General features: G+C 35.3%; 1 protein-coding gene across 9 annotated transcripts in view; it reads right to left on the minus strand.

Moving 5' to 3' along the window:
• MLLT10 (MLLT10 histone lysine methyltransferase DOT1L cofactor) overlaps nt 1-15,418 on the minus strand; it is a 125,112-nt gene that overhangs the window by 51,740 nt on the left and 57,954 nt on the right. For all 9 annotated transcript variants that reach the window (XM_079300844.1, XM_079300847.1, XM_079300846.1 and 6 more), the window contains 3 exons: nt 14,254-14,349; nt 8,386-8,641; nt 5,817-6,386 (listed from right to left, as the gene is read on the minus strand). In XM_079300844.1, coding sequence (XP_079156970.1) covers nt 5,817-6,386; nt 8,386-8,641; nt 14,254-14,349 — 922 coding nt within the window. The remainder of the gene's footprint in view (nt 1-5,816; nt 6,387-8,385; nt 8,642-14,253; nt 14,350-15,418) is intronic.

Genomic DNA, 15,418 nt, shown 5'->3' on the forward strand with positions numbered 1-15,418 from the left:
GTTCAACTATTACTTTCTCTCACTTGATCATGTTTTACTTTTTTGTTAGGATAAGGATCATTGTATCAGTTTTCAGTTCCTCATATGATATCCAGAGTTTGATAAACTTACTCCTTAGCTATTCTCCAGTACTGTGCTTTTTTCAGTCACTGAATCCTTCTCATGGCTCTTTTCTTTACACAGAGCAAATTGCAGAACCACACATAGTAGACCAGACACACTCTCAATGTGGAGCTGCCTTCCTCATTAGCTCGCTGTTTATGCATTAAAACCTTTTTAAACACAGCTCAGCACTGGAAACTCAGACACAACTGATTAATCACCTTTATCCTTTTTCTCTACAGTCCTTCTTTCCCCAGAAGGCCATCATTAGCCTGCAACCATACATCCATCTTTCTAAGACAATCTTCTACTTTAGCTCTACCAACATAACTCTTAGTTTGTACTGCTGACCAAGAGATTCATTTTACCCTGTCCTCATAACCAGAATTTTTCAAAAACTGAGGAATTTTCCAATAGATTTCACAGACTATTCTGAATTGGAAGGAACTCACAAAGATTGCCTAGTACAACCCTTAGGCAAATTGAGAATTGAAGCTGTGACCTTGGTGTTATGAACACCATGCTCTGACCAACTGAGCATAAGTGGAAATAACAAAACAAAGCAAATATTGGTTTAATAATTCTCTGACCAAAATAAAATTGAAACTTACCTATTAACTACAGTTAATGCAAGGATTTGATGACTTCCTATCACTACAAGACTTTATTTAAAATGTATCAACTGAAATGCAGATTACTACATCACTTCTTAATTTAAAAAAAACAAATAAAATTAGCCCAGTAAGTTATTTCCCATAACTTTTAATATCCACCACTAATCATAACACCTTTGTATGTCTTAGTATCTTCCTTTCTTCTGTCAGACACATCCTAATTGCATATCATTAACTACTTGCCAGTCTCTCTTAGAACTTCATGAGTTTTAAACTTCATGAGTTTTAACACTGACAGTCTAAAAGCATGGAAGTACGAGGTATTCATCATCAAGGAATGTCAATACTTCTGGCTGTAGCTGCTAATAACAACTGTTTAATTTAAGAACTTTGATGCATTTCATTATAATCCCCATTTTCTTAAGCTACGACCTCTCGTGATTTCTTCACTGTTACCTGATGAACATCTCTATGTTTTCTACACCAACAATCTTCAATTTTAACATTTTAATCTTGCACACCATTCACCAATCTCAACACCATTTCTGTTCAGTCTCAACTATGAAGAATGAAATTCTCCACACATTGATTTTTGCCTCATATACTTTCTACCCTATTTGCTTAGTCCTAAAAGGCCATTAATATCTATTAGTATCAATTTGTTCTTTATATTCTATCTCCTCTGAATACAAACTGGCTTTTTAAAACAGCAAGACTTCTGCTTTGGTGCACTTTGCAGATAAACATAACAGCACAAACTGTTTCAGAATAATTTTTCCTAAACTCTTTCTCCCAGTAGATTCAGCTACTAAACCAAACTTTAAGCACAGCATCAGGAAGATTAACATAAGTACTGAGGGACTGTATCTCAATGAGAATAATTTCAAATTTCTCTTCTACTTTGAAACTCAGAGTTCCCTTATGTCATCAGTGCAACAATGAGCTTAACAGTATGATGATCTTGCACAGCATAACGTGCACAACACTGGCAAAGGTTTCAGCACTGCTTGAATCAGATGGGAAAGGAGAACAAAATACATGGAACTAATCTGAAGCATTTAGAAAACTCGTATATAAGGCTGAAACTTGACTGCACAAAACAAGATCAACTCAGAGGGACCTGTGCCAAAAACATTACCGGTTTTTAGAATTTGAAATACTGCTTTAATAAAGTACAGTACTGGGTTTGGATGAGTCCTTTATTCCAAAAAGTGCCTACTGTTACCAACCAGAGAATACTGAAGATTGGCTAAGGGCAGAATATATATGATGTAGAGATAAAAATGTAGAGAGACAAATTCTAATTTTGCCTCAGTCAGGACAAAGGAATTCCAGAAGATGGACACAAGTAAAGGTGCTGAAACAATGGGCTAATAATTTGGAGGCCCAGTTGGTAATTTAATCTTTTCCAGTCTTCTTAAACAAAAAACAACAAACAAACAAAAAAAATTTATTAGGGTTTACAGTACACATAACAGCACAAAATCTATTTTACAAGAATTAAAATACTGAAGCAAATAATCCCCTGAAGTCTTTAGCTACCAAAGTTGATACCACACAATTTGTTGCACACTTGAAATCAAGAGCAGAACTGGGAAAGGCAGAGAAGTGCCAAAAGCACTGTAATAATTCTAGCAGCAATTATCCATGCTGAACTTGGAAGACAACTGCACAAGAACCATGAAACAGAAATTTCAGTTAACTTCTGATACTTGATTCTTCCCATTTTACATTGCTACATTATTCCATAAAATTCAGAAGGTACTGTACATCACATAAAATGTTCTTTTTCCTATTGCTGAGTGACACAAGCTCTCAATGCTTTACAATACTAGACTAGAAATCTTCAAATATTATTCCCTAGAAGGATGCTGAGAATTAGCTTAATCCTGAGAATACCACCAGCATGACCTGGAAAATTAGATAACTCTATAAAATTGTTGAGTTCAGATGAAATCTACACACACACACACCCCTCTATTAAAAGATTCGGATCCTGAAATCACTCCAAAGACCAGCCCTATTTGAGATGAACCACTATCAGCTTTATATAACTCCTTCAATAACTGACTTAGGCATTTTTAGACAATAAACTTAAAATGCTTCTGAATTTTCAACAAAAAAGAGAAGTATGGTTTGTAAATAAGCTGATATTTAAAGAATTTTGGTGGCTTTTTTTTTTTTTAAAGAGAGTACTAGCAGAATGTTAATTTACTGCAAAAATTCTGTATCACCCTACCAATTTAAATTTTGTTTCATTTTTTAGAGTTAATTTTATTCCTTTGAATACAATGCTAAAGTAATGCATAAAATGTTTCCCATCAGGTTATAAATACATTTCAGAAAAAATAATAAAGAGCCTAAAGATTGAACACTGAGGTTTAACCTTGAACACATTAGATCTGTCACATGGCAACTGAAATACAACCTGAGTGTGCAATAACTGCTTCTAATAACACGTCCTTACACTATACCTATATTCATGGTACATCTCTGTTCTTATTAAGCAGGAAAAAGAAGCCCAGTGGACTAGGTAAGTTCAGAAATGACAAATATTTTTACAAAATTAGTTGAATATACTTATTCTGAATAAATTTTTTGGGGAAGACATTTAGTTAGGTATAAATAGTACATGATGAATCTGCATTACCTTTAAAATAAGCTTCCCTTCACACTTCATCTCACTTGAATATTAACTATGAACACAATTATCATACATCTGTGAAGTCATGTTTTTCATAATTTTTATGGATCTCAACAAGTGCTCTTAAGAAAGTTGAAAGAAGGATAGCTTTAGATAGCTGCTGTTAGGAAGACTATTAAAAAAAAAAAAAAAAAAGAGGAGATTCTTGCAAAAGTGCCTCAAAAGCTTTGTTTGGTACACTCTAGCTCATTCCTGATTTGGCTTCTTTGAGGCATCAAGGTAATTCCATGTAAGAGGCAATAAAAACTTTTTGACTTGAGTACTCTGTGTTTTCACTCACTACATTTATATGCACAAAATCTTATCCAGGGGCCTGGATCAAAGAATTTAGATTCACTTGCCGAATCTTGTTACTGAGATATTTCACATTGGCACATTGAAAAGAGAAACATTAGCACATAATACTTGAGAAAATACATGTTTCTGATAATACTGGTACTATTCATATGTCCCTACTTCACTGCAACACAAAATATTGTTGTAAATTGCATTACTGGATTGATAAACCAAAAAATGCTTATGATGAAGCAAGGAGAGAATCACTACAACCATAAGAAAAACAGGAGATGAGGGAGAAGAGTACATCACAAAAACATGCTCAATTCAAGTGAAAAGTTTCTGGTTAAATTTAGAGCTCGTGCTCAAAGACATCCCATTTGGTTTTGTATCTCTGGGTTTTCTTGTTTTTGCTGGGATGATTTTGTTTATTAACTTAGTTTGTTCATATACTCATATCCATAATCTTTGGCATCCTTAGAAAATATCACTGTTTATGGACAGGTCTAATGCTGGCCACCAAGAATCTAAGTATATTTAATAGATGTGAAAATATAGGCTGAATATCGTGATAAAAGTAATAAAGCCAACATGGTATTTCCATGCATGTATTTATTTACAAAGAGTTTAACATTATCACTGGCATTTTCAAGAAGGAAGAGTGAGATGTAATGAAGACAAAGGAAGCAAGAACGGACCTGGAGGGAAAAAGACCTGTTCAAGGAGCGGGTGAGAGCAGAATATTCGACAACAAACATAAGAGGGGAATGTGGATCACTCACTTCAAACCAAGACCTTGTACTTCTCTCTCCTAGCCCAACAACAATACATAATCCACCTCAAAGAGATTATAAAGGAATAAGAAAGTTCATACTATAAAAACAGAACATGGATGTAAATCTATTAGATGCTCACTGCTCATAACAGGTAAGAGGTGAAAATGTTCTTAAAACTGTATTTTAAACAAAGAAAACTAGTGAACTACGAAGTTTTGTCATATACCATTTCTTTTCATCAACTATAATACAGGAAAAGTATTTTTTTAATTTAGTTGCTACTGCTATTGCCATTATTACCTATAATAAAAATGATAATTTTGCCTGTATCTAACTGCTTTAAACAATGTGGCTTTGACATCAAGGTTTTAAGCCTTTTTCTGAAAGGGTTTTTTTCCTTGAACTATGCATATTTTTAAAATATCTCTTGCTTATAAAGTATACAGTACAAAAAACATAAAAACCTCCCCACAAGCAAGTATTCAAGCTCAATTTCTCTTTTCACCCAAATTAGAAAAATTAAGCAAAAAAAAACCAAACCAAACAAACAAACAAAAAAAAACCCACTCTAACAACAAAAAGGACAAAATTTTGAAGTTTCAAAAGTGAGGCAATTTGTTATTTTTTATACCACAAAAGCTTTGAAAGAAACTTCAGAGCAGCAAAGACTTGGGTAGAGAAGAGTATTCTGTCAGGCCATTCCACACACAGGTTTACTGGAAACAGAAAGCCTCTCGCAGCCCCAGATGTGCATAACATTTAAGAACAGAGGAAGAACAAACCAGCCAATTTCAATTGCTAAACAGCACACAAGAATATGAAAATGTCATCCAGCTGGCACAGGAATCCAGATTTAGAATATAATTCTACATGTTTAAACTGGTCATTCTCCATGTAGGCATTTTGATTTTCACTTAAGCTAAATTGGGAAAATATAAATGAGCAACACATTCAGCAAAGCTGACGCACCTGAGTACCAATTTTGTTTTCTCTGTGTAACAGAACACACAGACAATCAAGTCCATACTAGCAATCACTTTTTTCTGTTAAACCTGCCACATGTAATTTTCAAAGAACCTTTTTTTCATGCAACTTTCCCCCCTACAGCTGAAAAACCTGCATTAGCCTCTAGGTCAATACACAGGTCAACCTAGTACAGCCACCTACAGCACAGTGGCACCTATACAAGGAACAAAACTTACTTTTCCAACAGTCCTTTCTTCCCCAGTGTAATTTCCACAATACTTTACATGATACTATGTTCTTGAAATGCATACTCAGAATTACAGCTAAAATAATAAAAACATATTTTGAAGTAGGAAAACAAATCCAGTAAGTGCCTACCTGAACCCACTGGAGATGAACCAACACTAAGACTTTGTAAACTTCCATTCCTGAGCAAAGTTGGAGATTTTTGAAGACCAGAGCTTGTCACACTTCCTGCAGCAGATGCCACAGACGAAGTTGGGGAAGCAGAAGAAACTGAAAGATGGGAAAGACTTTCTTGACTCTTATTTCCTTTAGGTCTACCAGGCCCATGTTTACTTTGCTTATTTCCTTTCCGTTTCTTCTCTGTTACAGTTTCTTCCTCTATTCCAGAAGTTTGAGCTCGTTTGTATGCTGTAGAAGTAAGGCTTGAGTTACTTATGTCTCCAGGCGAGCTGTCAAAGTTTTTAGATTGGGAAACAGCTGCTGACGATGAAGGGAGACCAATTAAGGAAGTGAAACAATTGACTCCTCCCTCTTGGCTCCCAGCCTCTCCTTTATGTACATCTTTGGTTGAGGAAGCCTGTTGAGAATGCGTGAAACTGTCACTTCGCAGATCTGTGTCTGTAAAACTCAAAAAATCTTGGGGAGACTGAACTGAACTTCCAGAAGATGACTTTATGCTCCCAGGAGTGCCCAAAAAGCTTCCTAAAAAAAGAAAAAAGTGCAATTATGTTTTTTGCTGTAGTTGATGAAAATTGAGGGGAGGTATAACAAACTTAGAATAAAATACTTTAATGTGGAAGGAATTTATGAAAATCTTTAACAAGAGTTAAAGAATTTTTTTAATAACTCATTGGCTCTCCTGCTCATCTTCACTTTGCTGGATATGATTCTCGGACTCCTGTCTGAGATTCAGATAATTACATCTGGGGCACAAATAAGGTGAAAACAAATAAAAGAAGAATAACAACTTTGTTGCTTAGGCAATTTCAATATCCATCATGTTTTGAAGCCATAACAAACACTTGGTGCAAACTGAAGCAGGTTTTCTTGAACAAACACATATATAAAAAGAAAGCAGATAGAAATGTGCTTGATCACATATACACTATGACTGCAATCCTCCTTAGCATTCTGTCTAAAATCAAGGGTCTGACACAGGTCAAGGGAACAACAATTGGGCTTAATTCTCCCTGGCTGAGGAGGAGCTCCACAGAAGACATATTCTTCAAAAGTACAAGAGAGAAAGTGAAAAACAGTGTATAAAATTGGCATTTTAGGATTTCTTTAGCACTGTCACAGAACCATAAAGATCTTTTGTGTAACAGAATTACATTCCTTCTTCAGTATTTGCAATGCAGTCATTTCACCACTGTATTAGTGCATTCAAGGCAGAAAATGAAGCACTCTTGGGAAAGACAAACATCTACTTGCACTGAAATACACTAATTTTATACAGATGGGTGTATGTGGGTACTGTTCCCCAGAATTCAGACTGATGACAACATCAAGAAAACATTCCTAAATATGACATTAGGTATAAAAAACCCATGTCCTTTAAAAACTAGTGTGTTAACATTAGTACTCCACTAAACACTGTTAAGAATTCAAATTAAAATACAATTTACATAAATACAGCTATTAAAAAAAATTAAAATATCATTGTTTTGTATTTTAAGTAAGTTGTATCAACTTCACTTAATGCAGCCTGAAGAAAATGCATGCACATAGCAAAGATCTATCTTGCCATCTGCAGTAAGATTTTTCTTTAAATGAAGAATTCCAGAAGGTACTTTTCAAAGCTTTGAGAATTTAAACAAAAAAACACTTCTTCTTTCAAGTAAAAAACCCTGAAATATTGAAAGAGCTAAGTGTTTACTGCATAAATAAAGAATCAACATCACAAAGCATAAAGGACAGTCAGCTACTAGACACCACAGTGAAAATTACTAGAAATTACTTTATAGAAGGCCTAGTTTACTGCGTTTCCAAATAACATGCTTTAATGATTAAGGAACTTTTTTAAAATCCTTTAAATTTTTTAATCATTTTTTTTTCAACTCTGACAAAGATGCTATAATAAAATTTGCTTTTTAGAAGGGTTCATAGTGCACATAAGTGGGTTTTAGCAAGTTCAAAAAGTAAAAGATTTTATATTACCTAAGGGAAAGAAACCTTACATACTTTTCACATACTCACCTTTTGTTTATATATTTCAATGACAAAACAATTAAGTAGAAAGGTCTTTCATTCTGAAGAAAATTCTATACTTTATGTATCTGCATCTTGAAAAAGTATTGAGGGGCCAATGCATCCTACACATTAGGTAGTCCAGTTCTGTTCCTTAGCTAGTGCACTCACTAAAAAACATCAGTATTACTTCCCTTAAAAAGCTAAAACATCTAGACTCAAATGCATAATAAAGTTTACCCCACACTAAATTTCTGGCACATAAAGACACTTCTGTTTTTAGCTAAAGAGAATACCCTAACAGTCTGAACAAAAGCATCGGTTCTGCCTTCTAAAAATGGACAACTTTTTTTCATGCTATAGCAACAAACATCTTTACCCTGAAAAAAGTCGGGTTTTTCCCTAAAGTGAAATAACATTCTCAGTACTGAGAATAAAAGATTCAAGTTATGCATCCATAAAATTTCTAATTCATGACAAAGCAGAAGCTGTGTTCCAATGTAACAATCAGTACCTTGCTGAAAAGGGCTAGCTGCAGTCACAGTTGTTCCTGGATTTCTTGCAGCACCAGGCTTTCTTCCCCTCTGACTCGAGCTGTGACCTGCAGATTTCTTCCCTTTGCTCTCTGACCCTCTAGCCTCTGAAGAATCTTTTCCACTTGAAACGTGTGTAGGAACTTCCTGGAAATTTGCATTTGTAAATCGAGCTGAGGTATCTTCCAACCGCTTCAAGGAGCCTGACATGGAGTTGTTGCTAGTGCTTGTGTATGTCTGGCATTTTAAAAGAGAGAAGAAATTAAAGAAACAAGTCACACAAAAAACTGTAAGAACTTTTTAAAGGACCTCATTCTCTCAAACAAACACAGAAGTGTTCAAATATTGCTGCTAGAAAGAGCAGGAATTACAGCAGCTGAACTGTGAAGATTCTCAGCAAACAACTGAAGTGCATAAAACATGATTTTGTGGAAAAAATGCACAATGGTTTTGGTTGAAATTTTTACTTCACTAAGGCAAATGGAAAAATCTCATGAGTACAGTCTTTATAGTGTATTTAAATAGGATATTGTTATTTTATGCTTAAAATTAAAAATTAGAAAATAAACTTTGAGTGCTTTTCTGGATGTTCAATTTTTATGCCTTTTTTGTTAACCTGAAAATGTTCCATCAGCAGTAGAATTGTTGAAGGCATCAGAACCTAAGAACTTGGATTTTTACCACTTCATAGCCTCAACATCAAACCAAAATCAGCTTCCTGGCATATGAACCACCCCCCATTCATCCAATTCCTTAAGAATCACCAAGTAAAGAAGACACATGAGAGACCTGAAAAAGACAAGCTTACTTCAAACCTGCTCTCTGACAGGTACAAAAACTCTCTTGAGCTCCCAATGCAAATTTCTTTCTCAACCCCTACCCAACCCTAAGAATTCTGGCAATTTTCCTACACTCAAACACTCCCCACCAGGCTTTCAAAAATTTCAGCTTTAGGTTGTTTGTTAAATTTTGCCAGAATTGTTCCTATTGGTGAACAATAGTCAAAAGAGGTTTCACAGAAAGTAATTAATTAGGTGGGCAGGGAAACTGCATACACAACATTAGGAAACTATACAAGGGAGTAGTATTGTTCTCATGACAGAAAAAAGTTGGAGTGGAGTTGTGGTAACAGAATTTTAATAACATAAGAAAGAAAATGAAAGCAAAATCAGGAAAAAGAAAAAAAAATTTACTGTTATTTATAATCAAGCCATCTAGTAAAATAGCCGTTTAAGGCTTCTTAAAAAAAATATGGATCAAACCAAGAAGCTACTCATCTGTTCAAAACTAGCTTGTCTGTTTTTCAGTTCTCTACAGAATAGAATCTAAAATAGTATCTACAGTTATCTCCATTAAAGACCACACAAACACACACTTCTTAAAATTGAGCATACACACACATTTTCCCTGCCCCAAGTGGGATGCTTGCTGAATTTAGGCCTACAACAGAATGTTTCTTCATCTTTACATAAAGCTTTGTATAGCAGCTATACAAAGTTTTCCATATTTCACTAAAATAGCTAAGACATTTACATAAGCCTTACTTTTCAGTTGCAAATGACAGAAGACAACTAAATATACAAGCCTTGAGGAAAGCAAATATTTCAATCTATTTGCATACCAGGCCAGGCAATGACAAGTAGACATTAATTTGCAAACACTGTGCTGTGATTTGATTTGACTGCAAGCCTGAATCCCACTCCTGGCAGATTTTGAAGAATATGCATGCACAACACCATTCTGCTTTGGAAAATTTTGCTCCCACAGCTGTTTGCATTTCAGAAGGTGCTATAAGGTGTACTGAAATCTACATGCTTACTCAGAGAATCATGAACACTAACATGATGAAATATACCCTAAGCACAGAGAGCTACTGTCATTTTTATGCTCTCCATCTATCACTCTCTGCACCCTGAGGAGTTACACCATCCATCTGCAGCAAGTCTTAAAACTTCTGGGGATTTAAAGTAAACATGCAATAATCACACTTGGTATACACAGGGATTTTCAAGGTTTGAGTGGCCTTTAGCCCTACGCAGATGTATAAGGCAGTATCCTTGCAGAGAAAAGGGAAGGACCACAGCAAGAAATTCTGCACAAAAATACCAGATGGTAAGAGCAGAGTCACAGCAAAAACCAACCAACCCAAAAACCTCCCCAAAACTAACTGGGTTTGCATGGCCAGGCTTTGGTAGAGGGGGGGCTATAGGAGGGACTTGTGTGAGAAGCTGACAGAGGTTTCCTACATGTCCAGCAGAGCCAATTCCAACCGGCTCCAGGACCAACCAATGCTGGCCAGGGCTGAGCCCACCAGAAATGGTGGTAACACCTCTGTGACAATATACTGAAGAAGGAAAAACAAAAAGGGTTATTGGGCAGATGTAACTGCAGCCAGAGAAGAGCAGACTGAGAACACGTGAGAGAATCAACTCTGCAGATGCCAGTCAGTGAAGAAGGAGGGGCAGGAGGTTCTCCAGGCACCAGAGCCAAGATTCCCCTGCAGCCCCATGGTGAAGACCACGGAGAGCCCATGGAAATCCATGGGGATGCAGAGATCGACCTGCAGCCCATGTAAGAAACCTACACCAGAGCAAGTGGATGGACACATGGCTGTGTCCCCATGGAGCAGGTTCCTGGCAGGACCTGGAGACCTGGAGAGAGGAGCCCACGCTGGAGCAGGTTTCCTGATAGGACATGTGACCCTGTTGGGGATCCATACTGGAGGCAGGCTGTGCCTGAAGGACTGCACCCATGGAGAAGTGATCCACATTGAAGCAGTCAGTGGAGAAGTGTAGCCCATGGGATGGACTCATGATTGAGAAGTTCACAAAGAACTGTCTTCCATGGAGGGATGCTGGAGCTGGGGAAGGACTATTCTCCCTAAGCAGCTGCAGGAGCAACCAGTGATGAACTGATCATAACCCTCACTCCCATCTCCCTACACTGCTGGAGGGAGCCAAAGCTCAAAATAAGAGACAGAAATTTTTTACCAGGAGTAAATATGGGGCTGATGGCTCTTCCCAACTAAGAAGGCAGCCAGAGGAAAAGGCAGCAAAGAATTCAAATTCCTAAGTTGTTGTAGTTCTGCTTAAAACATTCTGTATCTATATCCCAAAAGTGAAAAAATACAGTGCTACTACATTAATCAAAGAATAGTCAGGCATTTCTTATTTCAAACTTCCTCAAACTTAACTGATTCAGACTGAACAATATTTGCTGTGACATTACAGGAATGCACAACAGTGCCTCTCAAAACAGGAGAGGCTGGACCCTTGTAAGATTTGTTGAAGTAAGATTTCTTGAAATTAAATTCTGCAGAACAAACAGGCAATTCAACTACACTAACAGAAGGTAAATTGAGTTTATCATGCAACCCTTCATGATTCCATGTAAAAACCACTGATTCAGATAACAACATGCTTTAAGACATCACCTGCATAAATGGTCATTACCACTGAATTTACAAAGGTTTAACATCTTTAAAAAGGAAAAACAAATTCCATTACAAATTTCAGTTCCCCCCACAAGAACGTTATGGTAGCAGAAGTGATTATATACCACGATAAAGTCATGTATTCAATACAAAGAAAGACTGTGAAACAGAGATCAGGTTCAAAACAATTCTAGCAACTTTATGTAAAAGGAGACATAAAAGTAATACATTAATACAATATTCTGAACCAAATATTCATCTTGGGAAAAAATAAAGCTTGTTTCATCATTAAAATTTCTAGGTTTTGAGGAACATATTATGAGTTTATAACCTAGAAAAGCAAATGCATGTAATGGTGCTAAAAGAACTTGGGACAAAAAAAATTAACTGAAGGGACTAGCCCAACAATAAAAAAAAAAAAATCATTTCCATATATCCACTAGATACTTAAAAAAAAAAAGATTATCACACTTAGGAACCTCTGAACACCCACTTTCCAATAAAAACACCAATAAAAAACTGAACACCAGATTTCGTGAGGATAAAAAAAGGCAATAAATGAAGGAAACAGGTTTGGTAAAGAAAACGCACATGCAAAAGATTAAATAAAAGTAAAAACGCATGATGATATTCAAATTCCACAATTAATATTCTGTTTTAGTTTAATTAAATTATATATTAATTTCTAGAATTAGAGATTTTCTGTTCACTTTAGTGTTTGCTCTAGCTCCTGCTTGTGACTATCCATATGAGTAAACCTTGTAATTAGGAAAAGCATAGGGAGGACAAAGCAATCAGAAATAAGCTTAGCAGAAAAACAAATTCCAACTGTGCCTTTGGCATTAAAAGCATATTCTAATAGGCAGGATGCAAAAAAGATAATAAATATTTCCATATAATTTCTTTAACTTTTACAGAAATACAGTAATATCACTTTTTGTAAAAACTTAAGATGATTAGATAATCAAAGTACAAGAGGGATGTAATTCAAGAAAGATAAGATTCTACACAGTATAAAACCTTAACAAAGATTGTAAAATTTAAAGAAGTTTCCATACAAGTTTCCACAAAGCCTCTCCTACAGGCTATGAATTTTAAAAGTTGTCTCAGACTCAAAATGAGTAAGTTCAGGGGCAAATTAATAAAATTAAATAACCAATGATGTGGACCAGTCAATATTACTCAAAGTGTTCTACAACCTAATTTCAATAGAAACTGTCACACTCACTGATTGCAATCTCTAACTGCTCTTAAACCAAGCCAGCAAAGTGGCAAAGTGACTCTACTTTTTCTTCTATTTTTTTAGTAGAGAGTTATTGAGAGTTTTGAAAATCACTGACTACAAAGTCTCACTTGACGCAATAGCATCAAAGAGAATACAGCAAAGCAAGAAACAAGACTTTTAACAGAAGTGTGAGCTACAAATAATAGGATGTTAGCAGCTATGAATTCTCAAGTTAATAATCTTATCATTGAGAATAAAGAAATATGCAAGCATACGAAAATTAACTTTCTTGGAGATTATTACTGAAATTGATACCACTAATTGAGAGAATGCTTTCTAAGACCAGAGGAAGTTGGTATTTCAATCATTTCACCCCATCCTGACGAGGTCTTGGTGTACCATAGGCAAACAAACATTTGTTGAATGTAACACCTCAGCAACCAAACTACACACAGTTAATACAAGCCTCAACACCTTTGCTAAAACACAATGATCTGTGTACTAAGCACGATTCAATTCAAACCATGATTCCCTGACTCTGATGTCAAACATCCCCACATGAATGGGACACATTTTTTCCGACTTTGAAATCAGAAAACCCTCAAAAGTACTTTCCACTCTGCAATGCCAACATTAGTGTCATTTTATTGGTGGATAGCAAAAGTGATTCTTGCTGAATACTGTCAATGAGAACTGTCATAATTTAACCCTGTATGTTGCTGCTGGATTTAGGTATTTTTTAACACATCAACAGGAAGGAAAGGCCAGAGAACCTAACAGAACAACCTGCTGATAAGGCAAATTTTAAGTATATGAAGTGTGAGCTATAACTTCATAACTACCACATTTAAATGCTTACAGGTTCAGTGTCAGCTCAGCATAAAGTGAATTCTGAAGGAAAGACTTTCTAAAATTTCTCAAATTATTAAATACACATAAATTAAGTCAAACTTACTGGAGTATCACTGGCACCTGACACACAATTTAACTATAAAACTCTAAGCCTTCCTCCATATGGTAAACCTCCAAGTATTTCAGGATTTTACATTACAGGAAAAAATACCAAGAGTGCTTGATAATTATAAAATTTATCCCATTATAAAGTTCCTGCATACATAGTGGAATCATTACATCATGAAATTTTGACAGAAGTAACTGAGGTGAAAGAGGAGAAAAAACACAATGACTTACTTTTTCTGTAGTTACAGTAAGAGATGGAACCAAAGATGGTGACGACTCCGACTGCTTCTTATACTTTTGCTTGTGTTTATCTTTCTCTTTATATTTCTAGAAGTTGTAAAAGACAATAAAAACTCAGTTCAGCTTCCCCTTTAACATAACCCAGTCTGTATTGCATCAAGTGTTATCAAAATTAAAGAGATGGCAATAACGTCCTGTACTATGTTTTATAATATAATTTCATAAAAGCAAATTAAGTATTTATGTTTGTTTTCAAAGTGCATAAACTGAAATTCCTCAATTATAACCAGCATTTATGAATGCACTGTTGTTAGAATAACCCATCTTTACAATAATTACTTAATCAACAAAATAAACTAGAATAAAAACAGAGATATGGCTTCTATTTCAAAAATGTTCATTCATTTTTCACCAAAGATTTCTATCTTTCTGCATCTCTGCACCTGCACAGTATTTTTTGTTGGGATACCAATGTAAATTAATGCAAAGTTTTAGCTCTGGCTCCCCTACTGACATCTCCATGCATAAGAATGTGAAATCTGATTTAGATTTCATTTCCAAAAAGGGATATACATTTTACTGACTAAATAAGTATTTTCTATGATAAACTGAATAAAATATCAAAAGCTATACAAATCAAATGTGCTTCGTAAAACAGCTGAGAATGCAATCAGTTTGATTTAATTTTTATTTTTTAAAACATGAATGAAGCATTGGCAGTGTGAACAAAATTGTGCCAACAGAGAGAAAATGACTTCTTATCCCAGAGCCTTTACAGTCTAACAGAAGTCTTTCATACTGGCAAAAATCAATTTTTGGAGGATTACAGACCCAAATTGTATTTGTTTGAATAGTTTACACAAATGCTATATAAAAATAGCGAGTCTGACAAAACTAATGATTAAACTTAGAACACAGAAGTTCAGTGTTTTTTCCTGTCTAATCATAAACAAGTAATTTCTTTTCCTTAACAATGTAATACGGTTTACTTAGACAGTCAGTGTCAGAAGATGCAAAGAAACTGCAGCTGTGGGAGAAAGTTACAAGCTACTGGAACTCAAGTATTTTGGTTTTTTAATTATGTATTTATGGAATTTTTGTGGACTAACACTGAACTGCAGAACAGCACAATGCATTTGTCCAAACTGCTTCTACA

The sequence above is a fragment of the Erithacus rubecula genome (assembly GCF_903797595.1).
Source record: "Erithacus rubecula genome assembly, chromosome: 3".
In the NCBI taxonomy this organism is placed as follows: Eukaryota; Metazoa; Chordata; class Aves; order Passeriformes; family Muscicapidae; genus Erithacus; species Erithacus rubecula.